The following is a 19805-nucleotide window of genomic DNA, read 5'->3' as shown; positions in this document are numbered from 1 at the left end:
CCCACCGGTGGTGGTGGTGGTGGGAGCAAATATCACATAACAAGCAGGAACCATATGCAGAGGAAGGCAGGAAGAGCATGCAGACTGGTGAGCTTAAGTAGCCCGCCCAATTGGTCAGCTGACTGCCACATCAGCAAATGTAGTGAGGGACTTGCACACACTTGTACACCCACATAGTAATGCAGCATGTTAACCCCTTGAGTATAGTATGCGCCTTTGAGCATGGCATGAACCCCCTCGAGTATGACTGCCTGAACTAACTCTGCAGGCTACGCATCATTTGTACTATTCATAGTACAATGTTTTGGCTTGCAGCGACCCCATATTGTTTCTTCAGGAACAATATTTCTAGTTGTCTGTTTAACATTGTTTGGCTGGCGAAGAGCTAGGGCTCTATGTTTTAGTTTTCAAATAGATTAGATTGAGAATACTTAATAAGTTGTACACAGTACCTCTTTGCTTTCTGGGTGTATGGATGGACAGGACACTTATAGTTGAAATATAGTTTACATACAGTCTCAAGTCTGACGCCTTTGAAAGGTTAGTGATGGCTACTTTCTGGGTCAAAGTAGCCAAAGGTTTGGCTGCTCCAGTCTTCTGAGACTTAGCAGCATAAAGCAGCTAAGTCTCAACTCTTTGGCTTTCTGGGTCAAATACAAATTACCCTCCCTTTAGCAGAACTCTCAGGAGGGATGGGATTATATGAATAATACTGGACTATGGAGCCATAGTCTACACACATGGCTTATTGTTTTTTGATATGCTGCTCTGTTTTTAGTTTGAGCAACATCTGATGATTTGTTGAATGTTGTATTGTTCCCCCGCCAACACACCTACTGTGTTGTCAGAGCCTGTGTCGTTTGATTTATACTTGGTTGCAAGCCAGTGAGTGTCATCACAGAAAATAGCCCATCTACAAGCTCACAATTAATGAGTCACGCTATAACGCGTTATGATGAGCTTGTAGATCCAACTATAGTATCTTCACTAGTCCGATCCAGAAGAACATAGTTTGCCGGCAACTTCTACAGAGCTGACAATGAGGTTATATCTTCCCTTCTTCTTTGGAATCCTGCCTCAAAGCAGACCAGAGTAGAAAACTGTCGTTCCCTGATGTCATCGCTAGGGACACACATGCATCAGTAAGCAGGAACTGGGGACGGCAATGAAGGACCGGAAAGTCTGCCGTGGCATTGTGAAATTCATGATCTCGACCGCAGTCGAAAAATTATGATGATAATTTAGTCCTGCTTTGCATCCTCACATCAGATCCCTCACAACCACAGGGTGTGTTGTTCATGAAACTGATTTTATTTGCCCTCATCATTGAGACGCAAAAACATTTGTTGTTTGTTTGGGTGGTGGGAGGGGGGGGGGGGGGGGTGTAACATTGATTATTCAATGACTTTATTTGATACACTCGGATGATTTTCTTCAAAGTCACTGGTTCTCTTGTTGTTGTTTTTTTATGTGCCTTGCAATACTTTTCTTCAGTTTTCGTTTATTTCTGGTAACACTCAAATTCATGCTTTTAGTTAGAAAATCTTAACTTACTTAATGCCTTGCTTAATATTTTCTTACCTAGAACATTTTAGCAATAAAAAATATTTTTTGGCATCGGGACTACGAGTTGTGCGACCTCTCCTTTCTGTTGTGCGACCTCTCCTTTCTGTTACCTAGAACATTTTTTTTAATGTTTTTTCTGGCTTTCGCCTTTATTTTTGTATTTTTTATGGAGGGGCAGACAGTAGGCTGACAGGATGGGGAGAGAGATGGGGGGGAAGACATGCAGTAAAGGCCGTCGGGATCGGGAGTCGAACCCGCGGCACACTGCCAGACTGGACCATTAAGCCATGGCCCAGGCCTACCTAGAACATTTTAACATGTTCAGGGTATCGAGGCAAACAAGTACTGTAATTGGTCTACTACTGGAACATATGGATGGATTACTTACACTTAATGTCAACTTTTATCCACAGACACATCCTTTATCACATTTTATTTTGTGTATTGTAAGTGGAGAGGATCGAGTGCTGCCTGGATACATGCTAAAACGTTTGTTGCATAAAATGGCTGGGAGGTGCTCTATGATTTTCATTTTATTTATTTCATGTCTTCATAATTATTAAGACTGTTACTGAAAAACTACTTTTGGATAGATTTGCCCTTTTTTCTTGATTCTTTTTACAGTAAAGTTCTAATGACTCAACATAGTTGTGGCTTTCACCTTTTTATTTTATATTTTTTATGGAGGGATAGACCACTGGTTCCCAAACCTTTTCATGTCAAGGACCCCCAAATTGAGACTAATTAGCCCGCGGACCCACATTTGAAAAGATATGCCAAGGACCCTCCATAAGAGAAGATTTTTACGGCTCTATAGCAATGATTCTCAACCCATTGAATTTTAAGGACCCCCAGTTTGACATGCATTAGTCTACGGACCCCCATTTAATAGCATTTCTATCTCTGGGACCCACAATTTATATTGTAAAATCAATGCTAATTTAACTCTGAGAGCGTACAAATTTGTACATTTGTACACTCTCTGAGTTACAGACCCATAAGGGTCCATTTGGTTCCAAACTATCATTTAGCTGGGTCCCCCCTGGAACTCCCTCAAGTACCCCTGGGGGTCCCTGGACCCCACTTTGGGAACCCGTGGCACACTGCCAGACTGGACTACCAGCCAAGGTGCCTGTACCGCGGAGCCACGGCCCAGGCCAACACATGTAGTTGTGAAGTGATGTCAGATGGCAACACCTATATGGACCAGAGATATAAAGGCAACCCCCAAAAAGCCGATTGGTTTGCAATGTCCTCAAGTGTTTTTTTTCTTCTTCCCTTCCACTCTCTTCAGGTTCCAGCAATGACATCATCAATACAAACTGACTGCAAAAATAACCTTAATAATTAATACGGAAATATAGCATAAATTAATACTGAAACCAGATATAATCCTTAAGGAAACTTTTTATGCATGCACTATGTGTAGTATGTAAACTCTTTTTCAGCCATTCAATTGAAGAAAAAAAATAATAATTTGGACGATATTTTTATTATTATATTTATTATTTTGGCCCCCAAAATAATTTGGCGACCCCCCGAGGGGTCGCGACCGACGGGTTGAGAACCCCTGCTGTACATAGCCACCCGTATTCCTGTTAATTGAATTGGAGATCCGGCTGACTGTACATACAGTACAAATATACAGTACATCTGAATGTTATAGGGAAGCCTCACTGGTCATCGAACCCAACCCTCAGCACAAGAAGACCACCCATAAAACTGATCAACACAAATTTTAACTAGAAAAAGTGCCCTTCTGGGCACAGGTCTCCACCAGGAGGATAGGACTGTATGAGATGTTTGGCAAAATGTTTAGGAGTAATATAAACATGTTTTTTTGTTTGTTAGTTTTTTGCAACAATTTTCTTCATTTTGTTGAGGAAATGCAGAGTGCCTAGTGGCACTATAATAGGCCAATGTGAAAAGGGTGCCATTTCTTCATACGCCTTTAATGGCAATTGGATGATTTGAGGCATTTTGTTCCAAAAATGTGTTTTGCAAAAATCAACCTGTTGGTGGCGCTATAACAGGCCAATGTGAAAAGGGTTCCTCAGCCTAGTAAGAAAATGTGTTAAAGATTTCACGTAAATTGCATGCTGCGTTCATGATTTGAGGCTTTTGTTCAAAACGGGGCAATCTTTCAAACTGTGAAAGCCAATTATAGCCAATTAGGATGGAATATGAAATATGGGACAGATCCGACTTGAGCACATGACCATAGAGATACTGTGTAACGATTTGTGAGATTTTTGGACAGAATCTGGAGGAGTAATATCAAAAAATGTGTTTTACAAAAGTCGGCCTCCTGGTGGCGCTATAAAAGGCAGATGCGGAAAATGCAGGTCAAAGATTTGTCCTTGGCCTCTAGGGAGTGTGCATGCAACGTTTCACGCAGATCGGTGCAGTTTTAGGTAAAAAATGTTAAAAGCTGCCTCATGGTGGCGCTATAACAGGCCGTTCTGGAAAATGTGGGGCAGAGGTTCATCGTTGGCATCCAGGGAGTGTGTGTGCAAAGTTTGGCATCGACCGGGTTAACGGTGCCGGAGATTAGCTGTACACAGACGGACGGAAGGACGGACACACACACACACACACACACACACGGACGGAGTGCAAAACATACTCTCTCCCCATGCCTTCGGCCTGGTGGAGACAACAAAGAGTATTTTGTGTTACTCGCCAGTACAGCTACGAAGAAAATAATTTTGGTTAACTGGAAATCTGAAAACTCACCTTCACAGAGGGGGACCGCATGTAATTCTGACGGAGCATTAAGGTCCCTGCACACTGGATGCGTTTTTTGGATTTTTAGCTGCGTTTCTCCATCCGTTTTCCGAAAAACGCGCCCAGTGTGCAACCGCCTTTAGTCCCCATACGCTGCTCCCGTGCTTGTGGTTATGGTTTGAGGTGGGTTGTCGTTTGACTGCACCCTCACAGAGACACTGGCTGAATGAGCTTTCATCATACTGTACTCCTGCAAAGATACTGTACAATGTAAGGAGAAAGACTGCTACTTATGAAAAGATCTGGGGTAGGTTCTTTGAGGTTCTACGTTCAATATCTCCTCTGGGTTGATTTATTTCTTTATGTTTGTATCCGAGTTGGTGTGGTGAAGTGGTGTTATGGACAATACAGTGTAATGAAAGCTGTGTAGTTTACCTTTCTGGGGTTGGGGTGGGGGGAGCGGGGCAAGGGAGGGGGGAGGGCAGGGGATCCCTTTTTCCAGTTTGTTTTTTTCTTTTTGCTGGGTGTTTATGAGCTCCCCTGTGTATTTTCTTTCCCCAATATGCAATTTTGAACAATCAGGATTTCTCTTCATATATGGGCTTTTATGGAAATTGCTCTCAGTAACAGCTCAACTGATTTGGTCGTATTTGTGATGTCATCAATGTCACCCTACTTTGTATAATTCCTCCCTCTCTTCAGTCTTCAGTTCCAAATTTGCATTTCCACTTTGTTTACAATGTCCGCCAATATTGATTTTCCAAGCTGGCATGGAATGGAAACAAGCCTGGGTTTATCTATGTAGCATCAGTATTATAATGACTCAAATATTAAATAAGTTGCATATCAGCACCGGAGCACCCCCATCACCTTGTGGTACTGCAGCTAAATCAGCTTCAGAAGCAAAAAAGACAACACAGAAATATGTGTGAGTAGGAATTGATTCACATAATGATTAAATTGGGGGAAAGTAGAACTATAGTATTATACATTACTGAACAGACTGAATGTATGACCGTATAAACCAGATAAAGTGGGTGAAAAGCTATGTCATTCTGCCCAATGAATTTGGATTTACGGTTAATGACTTCAGGGAAAGAAACATGTCCTCATTCTTTGGGAATGATGGCTGCTTAACGCTAGAACCACTGCTGGTGTGGGCTCATCATACAACATTAAATAAGCATACGTTGGGATTACGCTTTTCTTTTTCATGTCAGACCTGTCAAGGAATAGAACAAACAAGAAATGTCAAAAATAAAAGAAAGATATATTTTTTAAATGTGTCAAAAGAAAAGAAAAAGAAAACGGCTCTTGAGCCGATTCTACTCTATGGCCAGTATTATGCGTGTCTTAAGTACCAGGTCTTATGACTTAACTTAAGACCTGGAGGAGTGGTCAATGCCAAAATGTCAAAACAGAAAAGTACAAAACAATGCAATATGGAACAAAAGCTTACACTGCACACATCTGTCAGGTTTGTCATGTTTGTGCTATATTTATGAGTGTTTGGGGGTCTTGTGAGGAGGCGAAGCAGATCTGCACAATCTGTGTGTCTGTGTTGGCAAGAAGACCTCAGTGACTTCATTGCGTGGGAGCCAAAAGCTCAGAGGATTTTTCTTCTCTCATCAAGTGGGAGAAGAGAAGAAACGACACAGCAGGGAAAACCTTTATTTGAGCCATGAAGCGATGCGAGCTATATCGATAATAAAACTTTGTGTAAGTATATCACTCTGTCTGCAAGTGTGTCCAGGGATCATCAACAGATTTACAGTTTAATAGAAACATGTTGCAAAATGTAAAATAATTCAAATAAAACCCCAAAACATATTTCATATCCAATTCTGACTCGACACAACCACTTATAATGAATATAGATGCCCAAAAGACTTAGACATAATGTCACATGACCACGACCAAAGGTCAAGCAATGTAGATAACTTGTTAAATAAAAGTTGTTTTTTACTTTATAATCACCTGGACCTCATTTTCATTATATTTTATTCAATTCCCTTTGCCAGAGAGGGAGAGAGAGAGAGAGAGAGAGAGCTGGTAATGATCTCTAATAACTCCTCCTACACCAGCTGCTCTGCATTGCGTTGTACTGTAATGGGAGCATTCCTTATTCATAAACTACTCAGTAACTGAATACACCCTGCTTATTAGCAGCCTTCACCCTCTCCTTCGCTCAGGCCGACCAGCATATCGCACCTGCACTCTATGCTTGGAGGAGCCTACCGCTTTTTGGTTTTTAACACAACATACTGTTTCGATACCGTTGATACGTTGCATTCTCTACAGTATGGGAAGTTTTGACCCAAACTCCATATATTGATAGTAAAAAGAATGTAACAAGCAGACATAAATAAACACACGGACATATATTTCCACCGTGGGGTGTGACTGTTTTCCCAACAGTGAGGATGCCAGGAACGGGAGGATGGGCTGGCCTCCACCCAGCCACACACTGCTGCATGTTGTTGAGTGAGGGTTAGAATCATTGCTTAACACCATTTTATAGAGACCATAACTTGCACATCCTGAGATAAGAGTTTCTGTCCACCAAAGCAGTAATACTTCCAAGATCAGGACCTCCATTCATTTCCTCCATCTCAGTGGGAGATGGAGGCAGCGAGCATGTCACTATAAACCTCTACTGTTTGCACTTACTGAACAGTAAGGTGCTTCTGATGCCAACATGATTTGTTTTATTGTTTAAGCTGAGAAAAATGTTGAATGGAAACTCCCTCCTCACACCATGGCATCTTGGTTGGTACGGGCAACGGTGAATGCCCAAGTGATCATCTATAAATACATTTAACATAATCTGTCTCTCCCCTCTCTGTCTCGCCTAACATGCGTGTACGTAGTGGGGACATTTTTTCTGTAATCGGAGATCATCTTCTGTCAACCCCCCTGGGACAGTCATGGGATCCCTGAGGTCTCCTGCTGATGATCACACAACAGAGAGAGAGGGAGGAGGGCTAGATTAGGCAGGCAGGTTCTCAATCGTTTCCTCAATGAAAAACACATGTACGAAATAGAGAGAGAGAGAGACCAAGAGAGGGAGGGGAGTGAGTGCTGTAGGACTACATGGTGCAGTGAGAGGTAGAGAAAGAGAGATAGAGACAAAGAAGGAAGAAGAAAAAGTGGGACTATCTGTTCACTGTCAGAAGAAAGGAAGCAGGACATCCTTCTTGTTTGTAGACAGACAGAGTGGAGAATATACAACCAAGAGTGACAGCAAAGAGCTCTCCCACAAAAAGGAGTCCCTTAATTCCCCTTTGATAGAAGGAGAAGAAGTGGGTCAGTGGAGCGTGGTGGAGTCAGTCAGCCCCAAATCCAAACACATAATCTGACCCCTGTCAGTCTACTGAGCGAGCCATGGCCAACTCCATTACGAGGAGAAGTTCCACTAAGCAGGGCTTGGAGGACCTCATCAGGTGAGTTAATTGTAACACAATGAGCTGCTTCATGCTCCAAGTCTGAACCTAATAGCCACTGTAAAAGTTAAAGTTCACTTTGTGTTTCCAATTTAATACTATAAGAGCAAATTTGATTTGTAAGTGCTTTTCATCAAACAGAAAAGCTCCAAAGTACCTCAGTCACCACATCTTCACCAGGACATATGAAATGATTGAATAACCAATATTGAGAGCCTTTTTTTGTCAAGAGAAACTATGTAAAAGAAAATGTTGCAGTTGATGCCAGTAAACAAAATTGATGTTGATGCAAAAAGACAGATATATCATTTGGATATAGCTGGCAATGTTTGGTGTGAGTAGAAATGTGGTAGTACATTGTGGGGTAAATGGGCACCTTGTGTGTTTCATATTCATGTTCTGAATTAGATATATTTATGTTCTGAATTAGATATATTTATGTTCTGAATTAGATATATTTATGTTCTGAATTAGATATATTTATGTTCTGAATTAGATATATTTATGTTCTGAATTGAGTGAAAGATACATCCTAAGATGCACTGGGACACATCTTCAGTGACTGAATATGCTGCGCAACTTCTAAATGAAGTCTGACACAGAGAAGCCCAGTTTCTCGCAAGGTGTTTTCATTAGCACTTTGTTATAATAAATTGTATTGGATATAGCCTGTTGGATCATATGTGACCGAGCCTGGCAAAATGGTCCTCATCTCGCCAATAATGAAAAGGCAGAAAATCGCTAAATAAACTAGATTTTTTTTTGTGTGATTTTCGTTTTTTTCGCGAAATAATAATTCCTTACAATAAATGTTTGGTCTTGGCTTCTAAAAGTTTATATATTTTATTAACAAAGATAGATTTATCATGTCAACAATTTCAACCTTCTGCAATAAGATACTGTCTGTACAGTCAAATCAAAACATATGGCAACAAAAAATATGTGTTGTTATGGAACTATAAGCATTTTGTTGTGAAGTCAAAGAAGTCCTCCGCAGTTTAGTGTCATATGGTACGTGTGTCAGGGGAGATTCTTTAGTGCTGCGTTTCTGTATGACATCACTGAGAATGACATTGAGGTCTGGCTTCAATGGCATTTTTTATTGTTGAAACTTCCCTAATGGTAAATGACATCATCTCCTACCCCTGCTGTCGACGCACGCACACACGCACGCACACAGAGTATGCATGTCTCCCAGACTTCCCGCGTTTTACTGTGTGCTGAAACAGTGGAAAGTGTGATGAAACGCCACACTTTGGGGCCCTGACCTGGGCAGCCCTCGGGATCGGCAAGCTCACGTTTCAGCCAACCCAATATCTCATCCCAGCTGATCTCATCTCATACAAAGAAGTACTTCTTAGTATACATTATGGAGTACACGATTCAGAATTGTTATTGTCGGGTATGTCATGCACATATGAGGATTTTCTTTTCCTTCTGTTTGGCTGTTGCATTGCACTGAACATTATTGATGTATTGATAATGTCACGTGATAAGACCGATATGCATGGGGTAGGGCCTTGCTTTCATTAACCCATTTTGACCTGAGATCGGATTCTAAAAATGTCTTCTACATCCTGACAGTTTTCTAAAAAAGCTATGTTTCTATGTCAGTCGTATGTCAGTCGTTTTTCAAAAATAGCAGACCTACAAGCTCGTAGCGCGCCACTCGGTGGCACGCTACGAGCTTGTAGATCTGCTATTTTTCAATAGCTAAAGCATAACATAATGCTAACACCAAAAGGGTGTAGATGATTCTCATATACCAGTATACAGTACTGCATATACATTCTGAATTTGGTCAAACTGTGAATGCAGGCAGCATGACATCAGCAGGACAGCTGTTGGTTCCAAAGTGAACATGCCAAAAAGAAAGGAGGGGGGGGGGGGGGGAACAAATGCACATTTGTGCAGATGTGAGACAAAGACGTCTATAAACCATGTGCTTCTCTGCATGGAGCCACATGGGAACAGTATGGCTCCAATGTGGATCTGGGACATCAGGTGGCATGTGAGGTCACTCATCTCTAGGCTTTCTCTATGTCTATGACTAGAATTTCGCGGGCCTTCGGCCCGCTCATCCCAGAGTTGCGTTGCCCCGCGTTGCGATACAGAAGTCCACAGATACAGAAGTCCACAGTGACACGCGTTGTATGCAGCTGGTTTGTGTTGCAGCGCGTGCGCGCGCGCGCGTGTAGTGTTGTTGTTCTTATCCATAACAATAAATGGATCAAATATGCTCTATATTAGTTATGTATAGATTTAAAGCAGTGGCTGTCAAAGGTGTGATCCAGGGACCCTCATGGTTCCTTGAGGGGGTTCCAAATGGACCCATTATAGGTCTGTAACTCTGAGAGTGTACAAATGGAACCAAGTGGACCCTACAGGTCTGTAACTCTGAGAGTGTACAAATGGAACCAAATGGACTCTGTTATAACGTTTAACTGTGATACTGTACAAATGGAATCAAATGGGACTCTTATGGGTCCATTTGGTTTTACTCTCAGAGTTATGGGGGTCCTTGAAATGTAAAAGGGTTGAGAAGCTGTATGCAATGGCTTATGTCTTGTAAAAAGAGAGACCAGCCTATTCTCCAAAGCATGATATCTTATGCTTTGCTAGGTTGTACAAATTAATATTGGGTCAATATAATTTGCAGGACTCACGTGTGTGCTCTCTGTCTCTCTCGCTCTCTTCTCTCTCCTCCGTCTCTGGGGTGTGTGGGGGGGGGGGGGGGGGGGATTAGTGGCGCTGCCTGCGACAGTGCTATACTTCTCCAGCAGCGGTGCAGAACCGAGAGAGTGACACATTCTTGTGGATGTAAACTGCGCAAGTTGTAGCTTTAAAGTTCGGATTGTGTAGTCGCACCGGTGGTACAAAGTGAATGTTACAACTCGCACGGTGATGTTGTAAGGCGCAAATGCGAGTACCTAGTCGCACTGTCGAGCCCTGTGTAGTGTAGTGGCATTTTCGCTGCATCGCGAGGCGATCCAAATTCCCCCCCGCGCACGCACGCACGCACACACACACACACACACACACTGGACGTAGCTGTGTGTTGTTGCAGCGCGCGCGTGTGCGTGTAGTGTTGTTGTTGTTGTTCGTGTCGATATTTGCGCGTCGGTTTGTCCCGCTTGTACCACGCCAGGTTTGCACAGTGCGCTCAGTGCGATATTTCCGAACGTGGGCGTTGTGTGTGTGTGTGTGGGTGGGTGTGTGTGTGTGTGGCTGGCTGTGTTTTGTTGCGTGGGGATCGCCATGTGAGGGGGCTAGCCAATAAGGGCCCTGTGTTGCATGTGGAGAATTGTGTAGGTGAGTGTGTGTGGTGTAGCCGAACGGGGTGGTGAGGACATGAGGGGGATGTAGCACAGCAATCGGTGACCCCTACATTAAGCTGTGTTGCTCCCAAGATGCAGTGCAAATGCGTGTTGTAGCAACCGTAGCCAATGGGAAAACAGGATGCAGTGTTGCCAGGTCCGCGAATTGTAAGCGAGTTGTAAGTAGCGTGTTGAATGGCATTTTTTCTGGGCTTGTTTTCATAGACCTGGCAACAAATTAGGCGGGGGTGTCGGTGCTTGTGGCGTGTTTGTGTTTATTATTGATATTGATGTTGTTTGTGAGTGTGGACGGGAGGCGGCTGTAGTGGCAGTGCAATGACAGTTTTTACGCGGGTGTTGTTGACTGTGGGCGTGCGGCGCGACATGAGGAGATAGCCGTGGATCGACGCGGAGGGTAAGACTGTGTCGTGTTAGTGTGTTGTTGCAGTGTGTGTTGCAGCGTGTTGCAGCGTGTCAGTGACGTAGTAGCTGGTGCCTTTTGTTCCTGTGCGTGCTTTTGGGGACATGTTTTCAATTGTATATAAGGATGTATGAATCTGGGCCAGTGTTCAGCTAGAGCGCCTTTGACTGATCGGTCCAGCTGTTACTAGCAAAACACACAAGCAGACATTTTTAAAATGACCAATGATAAACAAATGACAACCCACAGTCACGTGTTTTCAAGGATCGTGTTCAGCCTTCTGACCTCCTGTTGAGGACAGTCTTAACTTTATACTGTAAGTAATATTGACTTTATTCAGCGTGTCATTGCTCTGCCTCTGAAAGAGGCCACCTTTTGTTGAAGTTTCTCTACTTGCACAGACTGAGTAATTCCCTTAAGGGATATGTCACCTCAGAAACTGCTCTTGGACCAGAATAATTGTTCTCCATCATGTTCTCATGCTTTGCTCACTTGTATTATCTGAACATGATGATAAAACGGTGCATAGTGGAACGGTCCAGTCACAACGTTTGTGATAAAACAGTGCATAGTGGAACAGTCCAGTCACAGCGTTGGTGATAAAACGGTGCATAGTGGAACAGTCCAGTCACAGCATTGGTGATAAAACAGTAGTGGAACAGTCCAGTCACAGCGTTGGTCATAACACAGTGTATAGTGGAACAGTCCAGTCACAGCGTTGGTGATGATAAAACAGTGTATAGTGAAACAGTCCAGTCACAGCGTTGGTGATAAAACGGTGTATAGTGGAACAGTCCAGTCACACCGTTGGTGATAAAACAGTGTATAGTGGAACAGTCCAGTCACAGCGTTGGTGATAAAACAGTGTATAGTGGAACAGTCCAGTCACAGTATTGGTGATAAAACAGTGTATAGTGGAACAGTACAGTCACAGCGTTGGTGATAAAACAGTGTATAGTGGAACAGTCCAGTCACAGCGTTGGTGAGCAGATCAGTGTTCAAGCCTAGTATACATGCTTGGAGGGCAAAGTGTCTGCCAGTGGCTATATGAGGATACCAGAGAGAACTCGCCATTTTACCAAGTCGCCACGGTGAAAATTCTTCATCACTGTCTTCATCGTTCTGCTAACATGCTGTCTTCATCAGTGTAGTATGTCAAACTCACAGATGTTATAGTTCATTTCCAAAGTGATCAAATTCTTTTGTGCAATTAAATGGTCAGCTAGATGATGATACAAAGGTGAGTATGTGAATACCAATGATAAGTATAGGCCTACCAATTCAGGAATTGTTTACTAATGAATTGCATTATTTCGGTACTTTGGTGTTTAAACTTTTAGCATTCCTACTTTCTCTAGTGTTAACTCTAAACAACTATCATCTCTCTCTCTCAATTCAATGCAATTTAAATGAAGGTGAAGTAAAAACTAAAATGCACTAAATCGCGGCGAGTTGGTAAACTGTCGAGTTCTCCGTCCGGATACCCTGTATGACCACCATCACCTACATGGTGTAAGTTGCAGGAAAGGTTTCATTTGTATTGCAAACTAAACTTTCCTTACAGAAAACTTAAGATCTGAATTGAATTGTGAGTAGGATTCCAGAGGCCAAAGCAGGACGCTCCCCAGGACGCTCCCCATTCCTCCCCTGGCCCTGGCCGCACCCCTCTCTCCAGAATCCCCTTTTCCTTTGCCCTTGTTGACATTTTCTCTATAAACATTTGACTTTCAATCCTAAAACACCATTTTCTCAACATTTTTTTATTTTAGTTCTAGTCTTGAATAGTTTTCATTTAGTTTCAGTCACATTTTAGTCACCTGGAATGTTTTAATGTGAGTCTAGTTTTAGTTGACTAAATATCATAAGATTTTAGTCGACTAAATCTACAGTTGATTTAGTCGACTAAAATGTATTTTGGTGGGCCTTGATGCCGTCGTAATGACTTTTTTTCCACTTGCTGAAAATAGCCGATCTACAAGCTCACAACGTGTCGCAGCACGACGCGTTGTGAGCTTGTAGATCGGCTATTTTCAGCATGCAACCAAGTGACTTATACTGGATCTCTTGTCCACTAGTCCCTTCCTAACATTTTAGTCTAGTTTTTATTTGTTGACGAAATCGTCAGTAGTCTCAGTTTTAGTCATCATAGCTTAGTTTTCATGTAGTTTCCATTTAGTTTTCGACAGTGAAAAAAGGTAGTCGACGAACATCTTCGTCTTAGTTTTAAGTTGACGGGAACAACACTGTTGGAAACCCAGGAAGGCTTTCGGTCAGCCTGGTCCTGTTCTCATCCTCTCTGTGCCCTTCATCCACACAGGGTGACGGCCCAGCGTATAGTCTGGAGGGTCCTGTTCTCATCCTCTCTGTGCCCTTCATTCACACAGGGTGACGGCCCAGCGTATAGTCTGGAGGGTCCTGTTCTCATCCTCTCTGTGCCCTTCATTCACACAGGGTGACGGCCCAGCGTATAGTCTGGAGGGTCCTGTTCTCATCCTCTCTGTGCCCTTCATTCACACAGGGTGACGGCCCAGCGTATAGTCTGGAGGGTCCTGTTCTCATCCTCTCTGTGCCCTTCATTCACACAGGGTGACGGCCCAGCGTATAGTCTGGAGGGTCCTGTTCTCATCCTCTCTGTGCCCTTCAGTCACACAGGGTGACGGCCCAGCGTATAGTCTGGAGGGTCCTGTTCTCATCCACTCTGTGCCCTTCATTCACACAGGGTGACGGCCCAGCGCAGTCTGGAGGATGCTGAGGAGCTGGCAAAGGAGCAAAGGAGACGAGCCAGGGAGACACGTACAGGACAGGGGGGTCCTACGAGGGGTCCCACGCCCACAACCCTCACACAACATAATGGCCTCCAGTCGCAGGAAGCCACGTAAGTTTAAGCAATAACTGTGCGTGCGTGCGTGTGTATGATTGTTTTTGTAATCAAAACCACAATACATAAATAACCACATGTGAGAGAAACTTGGGCTACATACTTGGAATCAGAATCATAACTACTTTATTGCAAAACCAATGTTTCAGTATAATTAACCATAGCCCTAATTATTTCCAGCATGAGGTTGTTAAAAGCCTCGCAATGATGTCATTCTACACCATGCGGTGGCTTGTTCTGTTCAAAATAAATGCAGGGAAACGTTCCCGATGTGATGTCACCGCTGATGATCAGAAATGTTTGATTCCGCCCATGTCTACAGGCTACAGTCAGGCTACAGTATTAATTAATAAAATGTCTGTAAGACTTAATTTTAAGGTTAATTTTATGGCCAGCAGGTTGAAAAGACGAGGCTTGAGGATGTTGTAGTATACTCGGCAAGTATTTTATTAGTTGCTAAGGAGTCACCGAGTTAAACAGAGTTGAACAGAGTGGATGACGGCGTCTCGCTGTGGCTCGTATGACTGCCTCTCGTCTGTTTGCATTGATCATATATAGATCCCGAACATAACGTGTGTGTGTGTGTGTGTGTGTGCATGTGTGTGTGTGCGTGTGTGTGTGTGTGTGTGTGTGTGTGTGTGTATGTGTATGGGGCCAATTAGTCTGACATGTTTGCGTCACTCTATGGTTAATTGAGTTCTAATAATGTGTACATCCTAGTAAGTGAATTATACATGCACAAGGCCGATTTTATATTAGACAACACATGGGTCAACCACAAGACACATCCTCTTCTGGGATATTTGGTACCTACAATATAAAACATCAGATACATAGATACATTCATATATAAATCATTTCCTATAAGACTTACTTAGGGTATGACACTGGTGATTACAATACAGAACAGATATTGAGATTATCATCAGATTGAAGTTTGGTTTGGTTTTGGTTTTGCTTGGCAATCTTCTGGTGCGTCCCATTGACAACTGTCCCTGCTGGTCCACACCTTAGAGTATATAGTAATAGAGACGGCACCGGATTTCTCCTCCCATCCACTTGCATTAAGTTGCTCAAAAGCGCATGAGGCGATTTCACTCCTCCTTCCGCGTAGAAACAGAGTGCATTCTGGGATGGATTGGGTCCAAACACATGAACGCGCTGGCCGTTGACTATCATTGCACGCGTTCACGTATGAAACAGCGGCGTTCACGTATGAAACAGCGTTCACGTGTCATCGTGAACGTGCACAATGATAGTCAACGGACCAGTGCGTTCATGTATTTGGCCCAGCGCTGAAATACCAAATTCGGCCACTATGTCCATTTCGCCTCAGGGTTTCCTCTGGGTGCCGTCTATATTCATATATACTCTAAGGTCCTCACAGACATGAGTCATGACAGTACTAATTGGACTAAAAAGTCCCTCAAGGCTATACTCTATACTGTTGAATTTTCTGTTATTGTCCATCTGCTATTTTCGGTGCTGGGGTTTATGTGGTTAAGTCTATGGTGAGACATGCAAAGACAATCTTATCGGACCCCTCCCACATTCTGCACTCTGAATATCAGCTCCTTCCATCTGGCAGGATGTATAGGGTCCCCAGAAGAAAATCTATTCCAAAAATGTAAATATTCCCTCAAGTAATGCAAATGTGTTCATAATGTCACCGTCTGTCATCATCTCTCGGGCGGGAACCCCTTTTGATGTTTTAAGCATTATGTTATACTTTAGCTATTGAAAAATAGCATATCTACAAGCTCATAGCGCGGCAGTATTTGGCTGCGGACCATATCTGAAATGAAGAAGCAAAGATTTGAGTTAAAAACGTTTGCTCTGAAAGAATATACTGTATATTCAAAGATTTGTGCCACATTTTCACGATTTTTCTAAAATAGCAGATCTACAAAGCTCGTAGTGCGGCACTCGGTGCCGCGCTATGAGCTTGTCGATCTGCTGTTTTTCAACAGCTAAAGTATAACATAATGCTTAAAACACCAAAAGGCGTTCCTGTCCAAAATGGGTTCTGGGCTCAAGACGGCAGGCAAAAAAGTACATAGACATGACACTACATTACAGGGCATAGAGTCGCACAGTATAATATGAGAACATTACAGCAGACAAAGTGCACTGCTTAATATTATATGGAAGTTTTTATAGGACTTTATTGGTTGTAAGTTAACCTGCAAAACAAATTAGAGCTTGTGTTATTCCAAATGCTGACTGTAAGGAAAGTGAATGTGTGACTAATTGGCATGGTTGCTCCAATTACACACTTCAGTAGTGTGCTGTCAAAACAGACCGAGAGAGTTGCTGAGGTTGGATGTGGTGTGTAACTTCATGTCTTGTCAGACAATAACCTCTTAATCAAGGCCTATAGTTGTGTTGCTAAGCATACTGTATGTCTTTCATCCACCTCACAGGCTGATAATCATTAATCTGTCATGAAGCCGGTCTTTGATTGCAATAAAATTCTGTCCTGTGTTCCGTGAAGATCACTTCTGGTCATAGAACTCATCATATTGCAGCTAATTAATCCTTGATTGCTGTTCGATTAAGAAGTTACGTGTCCTCTCTTTTTCTTGCCGGTACAATTTGATCACGGTTGGCTTTCTAGATTCGGCAGCATACGAAGGCGTCGGGGCAGGTCAGGGACTATTATTTAAGCCACCTTTTTCTTTACTTATTTAGCTTATCACAAGTGACTAGGGTTCACTGTTTTGACATAATATGATCGTGATTTGGAGGCTCAAAATTGGGACCATTCTTTTGGTACCTCTAACCACTTCAAATGATGTAAGTCACGATATAAAATATAAATATCTCTTTTCTTCCTTTTGGCGAAGGAAAAAGGTAACATTTAGGTCTATCAATTGGCTTTGTTGTTGGGGAAAGTAGTATTCAGCCTGGAACGGATGTCACAGGCATAAAAGGGAAAAAGAATTGCGTGTGTGTGTGTGTGTGTGTGTGTGTGTGTGTGTGTGTGTGTGTGTGTGTGTGTGTGTGTGTGTGTGTGTGTGTGTGTGTGTGTGTGTGTGTGTGTGTGTGTGTGTGTGTGTGTGTCGCCAAGCACAGTTGTTGAGTTGACTTAAGCAGCTGCAGGGTCAATAGGTCCTACTCAAACGGATATACAGACGGACGGAAGGACGGACACACATAGCTGTTCATAGGAGACGGTGTGCCACCACTCAAGAAGCCAAAGTCACGATGGTGGCACAGTCGGTAGTGCTGTCGCCTCACAGCTCGAAGGTCCTGGGTTCGATTCCCACTGGGGACGCTGTGGGTGTGTTCCCTCCTCCGTGCCCATACCCGAGGCGGGGTTGGTGAAAGGGCCTTTCTGTGTGGAGTTTGCATGTTCTCCCTGTGTCCCCTAGGGTAGATACCCTCCCTGTGTCCCCTAGGGTAGGTACCCTCACAAAAACATGCCGTAATCCTGGTCTCTAAACTACCTCCCCCTGGCCAGCCGGGGCACCTGATGGAGGGGAAAGGAACTGGTCGGAATAACGTGTTTCTTTCACGCGCTACGTCCGGCCAGGGAAACTCCCCCTGTCAGATGAAAAGAAGCAGCTTGGACCCCCCCCCCCCCCAGGTTGGCAGAGGAAGTCTAGTGCCCAGGATTACATTAGAGAATTGACACTGGGTGAAAAAATGGGTTTCAAAATCGTGGGATTAAAAAAACAAAAAAGAAGCCAAAGTGCCCCGTGTCCTCTCGTTTCCTCCAGGTGTGACACAGAGTTGAAGGCCAGCCAGCAGCCGGCTGCTGTGGAGGAAGACGAGGGCTTCAGCGACTGGACACGAAATAACCAGCGCCTCCTTGAGGAGCAGGAGGACTGGAGGACTGAAAAAGCCACGCCTCCTGCACCCAAACAAGATTCCAGGCCGTCGGAGGAGGAGGAGAAGGAAGCTGTGGGAGAAGGAAGCGGCCTCTCCTGTGAAGCTTCAAGAACACACCAGGACGAAAAGGTCATCCAACAATAAATCCTCAGTGTTGAAACTGCAGTCTAGTATTAGAAGTTTAATTGGAACCCTGGTCTCCTGAATAAGAGACCACATTTCTACCACTGAGCTGATACAGAACAACACCAGTAGGTGTCCTACTCCAGGGGTTCTCAACCCGTGGGTCGCGACCCCTCGGGGGGGTCGCCAAATTATTTTGGGGGGTCCCCAAATTATTTATTTTTTTAACTTTTTTTTTAACTTTTTATTTTAACTGAAAAATGGAAATGAAGAGTTTACATGGTACACATAGTACATGCATACACCTCCCTAATGATTATATCTGGTTTCAGTATTTATTTATGGTGTTTTGTATGGTGTATTATTAAGGTTATTGTAGCAGTCAATTTATATTGGGGGTCGGGTGACATTGCCAAAGCATTTCCGGGGGTCCCCGGCCAAAAACGTTGAGAACCCCTGTCCTACTCGACTCAAGGATCTAAATGCATGTACTATGCATGTTTGTTTAAATAACAATGTATCAATTCAAACAAGTTTTGCATTCCAGCTTAATTTTTTTACTCAGAATTGAGCTCACGCCATTCTTTACTATCGATGCTTGTCAGTAAATGACTTAAAGGACCTATAACGTAAAATTCAACTTTTTCAATTTCTTTTGTGTTTTTGGGGCTCCCATATGTGTTTTCTATCCCCACAAATAACCAATTTTGAACAATCAGGCTTTCATATCATATGGGAGTTTTAATGGAATTTGCTCTCAGGAACAGCCCAACTGATTTTGGCCTCATCGTGATGGCATCAATGTCACCCTACTTTGTATAATTCCTCCTCTTCTTCAGTCTTCAGTTCCAAATTTGCATTTCCACTGTGTTTACAATGTCCACCATTGTTGATTTTCCAAGCTGGCATGGAATGGAATCAAGCCTGGTTTTATCTAGCAATAGTATTATAATGACTCAAATATTAAATAATCTGCATATCAGCTCCCCCACCACCTCAGGACATTGTGGTACTGCAGCTAAAACTGCTTTCAAAGTCCAGAAAGAAATGACAAGGACTGGTTATATCAGAGTGGTGATTGAGGCTCAAACCATTAGAAATAACTTCGAGGGACATAGACAATATGATATTAAATATTAAAAGCAGTTTTAAAATGCATGTTATTTGCGCTTTAATTGTGGGTCACAATGTGCCTTTTCAAACATGAATAGTTATGGGAGATTTACATCAAGCAGATTAAACGTTTTTCAAAATAATCTATGTTCCACATCCATGGTTCTCAATGTGGATTCTGGGGACCCCCTTGAGGGGTTCCAGCCAGGCCATCCTCGTATAGCTTCAAAATCACTTCAACCCTTTACCTCGACTGTTTGAGAATAGACCATCTACAAGCTCACAACGCATCGCAATGCGACACATTGTGAGCTTGGGAAAAAAACATTTGGGTTGTTGACTTGAAAAAGTTTGAAAACCACTACTTTAATCTTTTGGCTGCT

At 43.1% G+C, this 19805-nt stretch overlaps 1 protein-coding gene across 2 annotated transcripts in view; it reads left to right on the top strand.

Moving 5' to 3' along the window:
• Positions 1–7460: 7460 nt before the first annotated feature.
• Positions 7461–19805, top strand: part of LOC306919128 (lymphocyte-specific protein 1-like) — a 36818-nt gene continuing 24473 nt past the window's right edge. For both annotated transcript variants that reach the window (XM_079496143.1, XM_079496142.1), the window contains exons 1-3: positions 7461–7736; positions 14194–14349; positions 18075–18315. In XM_079496143.1, the coding sequence (XP_079352269.1) occupies positions 7678–7736; positions 14194–14349; positions 18075–18315 (456 nt within the window). In that variant the 5' untranslated portion in view covers positions 7461–7677. The remainder of the gene's footprint in view (positions 7737–14193; positions 14350–18074; positions 18316–19805) is intronic.

Source organism: Electrona antarctica (genome assembly GCF_951216825.1).
Source record: "Electrona antarctica genome assembly, chromosome: 3".
Taxonomy (NCBI): Eukaryota; Metazoa; Chordata; class Actinopteri; order Myctophiformes; family Myctophidae; genus Electrona; species Electrona antarctica.
This window is presented reverse-complemented; position numbering and strand designations above follow the sequence as displayed.